The sequence below is a fragment of the Solanum tuberosum genome, unplaced genomic scaffold (assembly GCF_000226075.1).
Source record: "Solanum tuberosum cultivar DM 1-3 516 R44 unplaced genomic scaffold, SolTub_3.0 scf00141, whole genome shotgun sequence".
NCBI classification, from domain to species: domain Eukaryota; kingdom Viridiplantae; phylum Streptophyta; class Magnoliopsida; order Solanales; family Solanaceae; genus Solanum; species Solanum tuberosum.
Genome location: NW_006239075.1, coordinates 1,143,371 through 1,153,324, shown reverse-complemented (window position 1 = coordinate 1,153,324; position 9,954 = coordinate 1,143,371). Strand labels below are relative to the sequence as shown.

Sequence of the window (9,954 nt, the reverse complement as noted above, 5' to 3'; positions counted from 1 at the left end):
AAGCTAGCTCATGAGGTAACAGTTTCCCTAAGGCCTAACTTTCTCCAACGTCTGCTTACTCCTGCTATAATTTTTCTCTACTTGTTCTTAAATTTATGCTGCTTAGCAATAATAATCTCTGTTAACTAGTTTAAGAGGAAGATGACATTTATTGGTATGTTGACTTTCTTTCATATTTCTAACAGAATGAGTAAGATACCTTCCCAATGGTGACAGCAGGAACTGAAGAATAAGGTGTATCTTCCTGCGTGAACAGAAAGATTAGAGCATAGCATCTCGATTGAACAGATTTTACTACTTGACATGACCAAAGCATAATGGAGATGCAGAAACAAGAAAACCAAAATAAACGAAGAACCTCTCTGCAATTGAAGATTTCAACCACTGCATCCTTTAATGCCTGCTCCAGTAAGCAGTAAGTAATCATCATTTAACTGATTAATAGCAAATCAGCACCCTTAAAACAAAACACTTACCTCCTGATTAGCTGGAAGCTTGCTACAATTGACTAAAACAAGTTTAAGACTCCCATATAACTCATAGTAGGACAGGTCAATCTGTTCAAATAATATCAAGTTATCAATTGAATATATACAAATTAGTTACGCATATTTAGAGTATAGAGATATTTTCTTTTTACACCGAAGACAATCGTGCTTTCCAAGGAAAGCAGGATTGTTGTTTTGATTCCATTCCTGGTTTTCATTTACTTTTCTAACTTTGTATATAGAATGGAACATACCTCATCAACGAAAATTAAGGAAGATTCATCAACAAAGCAAGAATCAAGTAGCCATCTGAGCTCAGCATGAGAATGAACATCCGACCTTTTCATGTTGATGACAGGCACAGTGCATAACTTGTCATCATTTAGTGTTTCATTCAAGTAAAAAGCATACATTATGGTTGAAGCAACAGATCCAACATCTGCATCCAGATGCAAACAAACTTACAATTAAGCTCAACCAGTGTAAGACTCAAATTGTTAGGATAGTCACAGACACACTTCCCTGAAATTGACTGCTCTCTAAATTAGGATTTGTTTCTTCTCTACTGCAGTTGATGAATTCAACAAACAATTTGCGAAATCTTTACATGTGAAAAACAGCTGGTGCAACTTTCTCAAAACATAAAGATAACCAATCAGAAATACTTATGCAATTACTAAGCAATATCTGTACTAATAAAGAAGCAAATTTGTAAAATCAAATGTGATATTACTAGGATCTACTTCTTTAACTGTAGGCTTAGACCATTTGTTACTTTTGTGTCCAGAAGCCTCTTACTCTGTTGGATTATGCACTCATTTTACGTAGTTTATATTTTCAGTTGGAGACGTCCTGGATCCAGAATAGTATTCTTTGCTTAGTATTTGGTTAAATTTGTTTTCTACCTTGTTTAAATAGAATCAAACATCAAGAAACTGGTCGTAATTGAAATCATGCATGATCCAAGGACTTCCATCTGAGACATTGTAACATGCTAATACGGAGGCCACTTTTATTTAGACAATGAATGGTTCATGGATGTTACCACAGCAGTCCGGCCCAATCACCGCATGCAAGAATTTTGATGGTACTCCTGCACTAACATAATCTCTTCTTGCCTTTAGAAAAATATTCAGCCTGTGAATTCCTTGACATGATCCAAGAATTTCCATCTGCACTGAATTTCCACAGTAGAACGATGCTGCAGATGGAGGAAGTGGAATATCGGAGACAGTTCTACTTTTCTTGGTCACAATGTAAGATCTTTCATAGGCAGGCAAAGTCAAGCCACCCAGAGAGTGGTACTCTCCATTTGCTTCAGATGATTTTGGACTAGACTGCACTGAAGACTCATCTACATCAGGCAGATCAACTTTCAAACCAGACCGAGGACTTCCCACAGGAGGGGAATTCAATTTGGATGCTGCTAACCACCTTACAGATAATGACCGACCAAGAGGTTCATGTATTCCTTTTGAAGCTGAATTAGGAGAATGTCTATCGTTATAAACATCATTTTCAGATAATTTCACACTAATCTTTTTCTGTCCTTGGTTACCAACATCAGAGGCTGACCTCGTTATATCATTCCGAGTGACTTTTCTAAGGATGTCTAAACCACTTCCTTTGTTGATGGCTTCTGTTTCACCTCTTCGCATTCCATTGAAATAAGGGTCATCTCTGGCACGTACATATTTTTCCTGAAAGTATAGCAGAAATAAGTAATTTAAGTGCTAATGCAGCTATAAGCATGTTTTGCCTTAGGTCCAACAAGACCACAGACACGCGCTTGATCGGGTATTTAGATTGAAGTTACACTGCAGAACCACACATTACAGATCTTGTCTACATCACTGTTTGGATTACTGAATATGATATGGAAAAAAAAATCAACAGAGCACTAAACTTTGTTTTCATTTATATTAGAAGTAATGTCAGGAATTCTGATTATGCTGGACAAGTGATACAGTTTATTGGAACAGAATCTAAAGCATGAGCTCCAACCAGTGTCCGAGCCAAAATTATCTAGGAGGTTCAAAATATGAAGAAGTAAACACACGAAGAAGCAAGGGAATTCAACATCTACTCTATATGGATACATAAAAAATCATTCTAACATGCATAGATAATGTATTTTTCTACCGAATAAGCCCCTTTGCACCCATGTGGTTCCGCCCCTGGTGCCAGCATCCTGGGATTCTTATGGATCACAGGTCATAATTATTACTCCTTCTGTTTCAATTTATTTGTCTTACTTTCCTTTTTTAGCAAATCTTTAATTCTAACTTTCCAGTTGTCATGTTTAAGACCACAAGATTGAAACACATTTTGGTACCTTGTAAGTATCTTTAGTTTAAGGCAACAAGATTCAAAAGTCTTTTGTACTTTCTTAAAACTCAACTCCATGCCAAGTCCAAACTAGACATACAAATTGAAAGTGAAGAAGTAATTTCTAGCCTAGCAAATGATTGAATCAAGAATTTCAGGCATCTGTTACGAAATCAAACGGAACATGTAAAAGGAGATTCTACAAGTACATGAAAAAGGGTCTAATAAAAATTGAACTTTGAGCTAGAAAAAAGTTAATTGAAAAAAAAAATTCTCACTTTCTGAAATTCCGCCATTGGTGAACAGAGAATGTTTTGAGAAAGAAGAGAAATAGTCTGTCAAAAGAGAAAATAGATAGAGCCAATGGTAACCTAAATTTTCGAGAAATTTTTTTTGGGACGGTTAAGAGTAGGAAAAAACAGAAAATAAAGCCAAAAGTAGCATCTTTGTGGAGTCCGCCATTGCAGCTGCTGTATGATACAAGACAGTTGAGCCAAAACAAACAAATTTTGGCCATTTTGTTTATTATAATCTCTTAACACATTCTTGAATGTTTTCAAAAATATTCTTTCTACATTTTACACATCACCCTACTCAGACCCCATTACACTGAATAAGTTGTTGTAGACCGTAGTCTTAATGTTTTTCGAAAATAAGTTCTTTGCCATTTTATCTTCAAAGGCCATTAAGGTCCAAAGATAATGTTGGAACTATTAAAACACATTGTTATCTATTACATAAAAGTTCAAACTGTTTTTTCACCATGCCAAGTAGTATATTGATAGAAAACTTGCATAAAAGTTCTAACTGCTTTTTCACCAAGCTTTATATACTATATACTGAAAAGTTGAGATCTTTCTTCTTCCATCAAACCCAAAGCAAAAAATTGAATACAGAAACATGAACCAATTACCAATGATAAGGAATATCATTGATGTCAACCATATTTCCACAAGGACCTATTTTTCACTTATACATATGTGTCAATACTTGGATTGATGGTTACTGAGATGGTAAGCCCTCTATCAAAATTGTACTTCATCACAAAAATCTTTATCTTCTATTTCTTGTTTAAAGAAAGTGCTAGGCCCCGTAGCTCCTCGAAAGCTTGCATAGTTTCTGCATCAAATCCTCCAGCAAACTGTACCAATAGAGATGAAAACTAAACTAAGATGACATTCACAATAATTTGATGCAGGTGAGTTACCAATCTATTCTTCATCAGTAGTAAAATCCTGTTATTCTTAGCAGAGGAAGTGCACAACACAGTATTTACTCACACAAACCTGATGAATCCGGAAAGCAAATCTCACTCCTTGGAGTAGCATGTAGTCCATGGAAGTGTCTTTATCTAATGGTCCTTTGGACTGAAGCTCCGCAGCTACCCTCTTCATGTATACCTTAGCCAACTTCACAGAGCCAAACTTTATCTGCATAATTTCTTTTGAATCAAGTCCCAATGCAAAATGACAACTAGATAACAAGAAAAAAGGTACTGTAGTTTTTTGCTGAGTATTCTGCAGAGGAGGACATGCACCTATGCAAGAATGAAACTGCAAATTATATAAGCAATTTCAATGTTGAAATGTTGAGATACTGAAAATGGCATGCAAGGATGTAGTTTAATATAATGTACAATCTTGAAACTCATCATCTGTCTCATATCAATCTCTCATCATATTCCGTAAAGTTAGGATTCCCTTCTGGTGGTGAACCATATAATATGCATAATACAGTTAACTAACTTAATAAATAAAAGTTTTTTAGGACAATTTAACATGTTAGTATACTGCTTAGTTGTGTACTTCCAGATCCGGCTAGTTATATCTCATTAGATACTCATTGTATCATTCAAGCTCTATTACCATTTGAAGATCTAAATCAACAGATGATTTTCTACTTGGAATAGTCAGAACTGACCTTGCTTAATATCCCATTATCAAGCATCCAGTGTGTGGGGATTTTGAACTCTTTGCTGTGGCGCATCAATGAGTCTCTTGTCCGAAGAAGGTTATAGACACTACGTTCCATCCTGCAATGTGAAGATAAAATTTGGACAATTAGGTGAAAAAAATTAACTTACTTGGCAGAAGGCCAAGGAGGTACCAAATTATTACTACTCTTTGACAAAGTAAGAGGTCATACTTCTCTGACAAAGAAATAATCTTCTTTAGTGCAATATCACATGGCGATCGAGGATCGTCCTTATAAGTTGAAACTTCATTCTCCAACTTCTTGAGATCTCTATATCCAAATGCTGCCTCCCTTAGTGTGTCTGCTTTTCTCTCTGGCCAGTCAAAGTGCTTTAGGACTGCCCTTTCATCCACCTTCACAACAGTGCAAGCGCAATGATCAAAATTAGCAGTAAATAACAGACTGTAGCTTCCATTTAATATGAAATATAGCAGATATAGTTCCTCAATATTTGGTAAAATTTCCTGAGAACTACATTTTTGTACTCTGAATTCAATTGATAATAATTAATGAACTTAATATCATACAACTACTACGATCTAGGACAGATGCATGCTTTTTCTTTGAGTTATTCTTCATTTTCATATGAATAATCCCAAAAATTTCAAAATGAGACAATAACAAGTTTGTCTTCGCCGTGACAGTTGAAAAAGGCATTCTTCTCTATGCTGATACTTCATTAGATAATTAACACATTGAACTTACCAGAAAGCAAAGTTCATCATCTAGCCATTTCACAAAAGCAACCACGTCCTCGATGTCTGAATAAACTGCATTATTGACCTCTGCTATCAGGGAAATCACAAATTCTGCTTGAGTTTCCACATCTGCCCTTATCTGGAAGTGGGACAATTATATGCAATCAGGAATAAAATTAAGTCTAGAGACTAAAATGAAAAAATCTGAAACTTCCTTATTGCTGGACTAGTAATCAGAAAGGAGGACCAGGGAAATCCAGATACAGTGGCTGTCAATGTTCTGGATATCTCGAATCATTGGAGTGCAATTTAGTGGTCATTGATATGGTTAGTGTGCCTTATTGACAATAATAGAATGAGAAGACTAGAGAGAAAGAACTTACAGCCAGCAAATATGATGATCTGTTCTCAATTTCACCGATCATGCTACTACGAACGTCTGAAACACTTGATGCATCACATACTCCTCCATTTAAAGAATCCTTCCTCGAGTCTCTCTTCATCAGTGAATGATAAAACTCTACTACTTGAGGAGCTCTCTGTACCATGCCTGATGTAGTTTTGGCCATAAGTTTTGGAGGTGGTGGTGGAGGAGGAGGAGGTGGTGGTGGAGGACCAGGAACTTGAACAGAATTTTCTCCTTCTTCTTCAATTAAAGCAACAGATGAAGGCCTCGGAGGGGGATTAGGAATCCGCAAGACACGTTTCTCGACCTCCAAAGGATTGGTTAATTTATGTTGGGAAACAATAGGCTCCATCTCCTTTTCCACTTCCTTGGAACACATAAAGACATCTGATTGCCTTCTCTTATTAAAAATCAAGTCCTCAACACAAAATTTTGATCCACTTATCGAGTGCCTGCGAGTAGAACTTTGTGTATCCTCCCAACTATGAGTAATGATATTATCCGGGCTCCCTAGTTGTTGCATATCTTCATCAGTAATAGGCCACTTCTTTAGCTTCTTAACGAGGCTTAACCTCCTTGCACTACTACATTTTGAGTCCTCATCACTATGATCATAAGACAAGCAAAGTGATTCCCTACTTTTCTCACTGCCATGAGGGCTAGAAGTCTTATCACATGTCATGGATGAGCAGCTGCGCAACTCTTCTCGCAAACATGAGTTCACCCACTTCAAGTAGGCTAGCTCCTCAACCTCATTCAACCTACTCATTTGAAGACCCTCAACTTGTTTGCAAAGGTTTTCATTTTCATGTCTCAACAAAGAAGCCTCTGCTTTAATATGCTCAATTGTATCTCCCTGATGAGAATAAAGTGAAACAAAGAAACAAGATATAATCAAGCCAGCCAATTACAGTTGTTGAACAAATTCATTTTTTTCCGATACGACAACAACAACATACCCAGTGTAATCCCACAAGTGATACAGGTTGAACCACATTTTTCAGTATATCACTTACAAACTACTACAGAAAACTATGCATTTTAGGCATATACAGCCAATTCATCAAGGTATTCAAATTCAAGATTTCAAAACTGGGTTTCCAAGAAAATGCAAACTGGATACTCTTATCTCATATTAGTTCAATAAAACAAAGTAGTAAAAGTAAATACCTCTGGAACTTTTCCAACAATGGCTAGCTGGGACTCCATGGAAGACAGCCTGCAAGAAATATCTCTTTTCTGTAGCTGGAGCTCCTTATTCAAGCGCCTCAACTCCACAACCTCCATTTCCAAACTAGTCACACTTTTGAAATCTTCCTTATTGGATTTCATATCTTGTCTCTCTCGAGCAGCAGTCAATGAACCTAATTGATGAGAAAGGACTGCCTTTTCACATTCCATCAATTCAACTTTCTTGGCAAAGCTATTAATCTCACTCTTCTTCAGTTCGAGTTCCCTCTCGAGCTCAACCACCTTTGGACTCCTCTTAAATTCAGATAATTCAGTCTGCAATTTCAATTCCCTTCCCTTTGATTCTTGTAGCAAGCTCCTCAAATGATCAATTTCATTGAATAGATCACGCGAACCGGAAGCCTTAGTCCTGTGAATGTTAACTGTTTGAGGATGAACTTGAGAGGAAACGACTGAACAAGACAAGTCTCCCATTAGAGACCTCTTCACCCTTGGCTGCGAAATCCCAGAAGAGTTCTTCTGGTTCGAGTTTTCGTTGCCAGGAACCAACTCTTTCTTGGCATGAATTATGGTCTGCAACTTGGTTTTTTTCTCCCCTGAGAAACCCTTCACAATTTGAGAACCCCAAGAAGATCTCACCTTTGACATATTGTTATTACCTTTTACATTGCTATTACTACCCTTTGGTACCTTATTTTGATCAGCAAACTTTGAAACTTTCACTCTGTTCTCTAATGATTTTTCTTCCCCCATTATGAACAACTACAAAGACTCCTCACCCCTTAAACTCAATACCCTGAACAGTTATGAGCTCAGAAACTCCAAACTTCCATGGATTAAGCTCAAAGTCCCTGAACATACAAATGGAGTTTTCTCATAAAATGACTAAACCCAAGTTTAAAGCTCAAAAATGAAACCTTTTCACCATAACATGAGCTCCAGAAAACAGAGAACTCCTAAATTAGTTTATCAAAGCTCAAAATTGAAACTTCTACACCAAAACATGAGCTCCAGGAAACAGAGAACTCCTAAATTAGTTTATCAAAGCTCAAAATTGAAACTTCTACACCAAAACATGAGCTCCAGGAAACAGAGAACTCCTAAATTAGTTTATCAAAGCTCAAAATTGAAACTTTTACACCAAAACATGAGCTCTAGAAAACAGAGAACTCCTAAATTAGTTTATCAAAGCTCAAAATTGAAACTTCTACACCAAAACATGAGCTCCAGGAAACAGAGAACTCCTAAATTAGTTTATCAAAGCTCAAAATTGAAACTTCTACACCAAAACATAAGCTCCAGAAAACAGAGAACTCTAAATGGGTTTAGCAAAACTCAAAGCTGAAACTTTTACACCAAATTTCAGCATTGATAATCACAGATATCAAATGGAGTTCTTCAGTTTGAGCTCAAAACTGAAACTTTTCCATTGCATATGGTCTCTCTCTCAGAAAAGAAAGTGGAGCTCAATTACCCTCAAAAGTTCAAGAGTATCTTATCCCTCTATGTATTAAGCTTTTGGAAGCTGAAAAACTCAAATGGGTTTCACTGGTAATTCAATTTTGACGATTCTAAAAATCCCTTTAAAAAGAAAAATCTTTTCACTACTCAAAAGCCAAGAAAGCTTATGAGTCGTCTTGTCGTTTCTGTGATCGTGCAATCAAGACGCTCCTCTGTTCAGTCTTTAAAGAGACAAATCATTAGTTGAAAATGAGAGAAAGAAAGGCTCATACTTTGAGGATTTCACTATACATTTCGAGAGAGAAAAAAAAGGGAAGATTGTCGCAGCTTTAATGGCTGTTTGAATTTTGAAATTTGAATTTGTTCTTCTTTCTATATAAACTGATCTTAGCCGTGAGATTTTAGTTGGTCCCATCAGCTTACGTGTGATGGTCTTAGATGAACGGTTGAGATTGGAAATTAAGAAAAAGGTTCTGCAACGGTCGATAAATTTGCAAAATTAGTCAACTCTCCCACTAAAATTTGCTTTAAAAATCCTTTTCAATATTGCCAAATCTAGTCATTTATCCCATTCCTTCCGTTTCGTCATAGATTTTGATGTTGAAATTTAAAGATTTGAGCTTTTAAAGTTGTGATTTTTAAAATTTGAAATTGTGTTTGAATATGTATTTTATTTGAAAAGAAAAAATTATGAGTAAGTAGGCGTTTGGCCATGCGATATCATATCACGATATGGTGTCGTGAGATGAAATCAACGTTTGGACATGCGATTTTACGCTGATTTCATCTCATGATTCCATATCATGAGAGGTGATATCATATTCTCCAAAAACCATAATATGGAATCACCATGTGATTTCATATCATGATTTGAGATATTTTAATACAATAATTGATCCATGAGTTTATATTTTGTTAAAACAACTCCACATTTATATCTACTAACCATTTGTTTCATATGTAAATAAAATTTATAATCACATTATTACTTTTTAAAATTTATTATTCTCACCAATATAAAATTTATTATCACTTTAAATTTGGTGAATATAAATGAGAACAAAGGGAGTAATACTTTTTTGATTTTTCATAATAAAAAAAAACGTCTTAATCTTATGACTAAGCATAATATTGATAAAAGACAATTTTCATTGGCGGTGCCGCATTTTCTTAATCTTAGTATTTGCAAAATGTTCGTTCACATGACTGAAGGATATCAAGTCCAATTGATTGAGGACTTAGGAAAATTTGATCAATTAGTTATTAATATTTAGTCAAGTGGACTAGTTATAATTTTTTTGATTAAATTTTATTAGAAGTGTTTTTGACTCAAACTTGTGGTAACTTTTTAAAATTTCGTTATTCAATAATATTTAACTATTGATTTTTCTTGTAAATAGTTAGAAGT

At 35.6% G+C, this 9,954-nt stretch overlaps 1 protein-coding gene across 1 annotated transcript; it reads right to left on the bottom strand.

Moving 5' to 3' along the window:
* Nucleotides 1-3,388: 3,388 nt before the first annotated feature.
* On the bottom strand, nt 3,389-8,864 carry LOC102582987 (protein CHUP1, chloroplastic-like). The gene is made up of 7 exons (XM_006352983.2): nt 7,065-8,864; nt 5,872-6,750; nt 5,496-5,627; nt 4,962-5,143; nt 4,737-4,848; nt 4,103-4,246; nt 3,389-3,957 (listed from the first exon to the last, which is right to left on the bottom strand). The coding sequence occupies exons 1-7, from the start codon at nt 7,836-7,838 to the stop codon at nt 3,877-3,879; spliced, it is 2,304 nt and encodes a 767-aa protein (XP_006353045.1). The 5' UTR covers nt 7,839-8,864; the 3' UTR covers nt 3,389-3,876.
* Nucleotides 8,865-9,954: the final 1,090 nt, after the last annotated feature.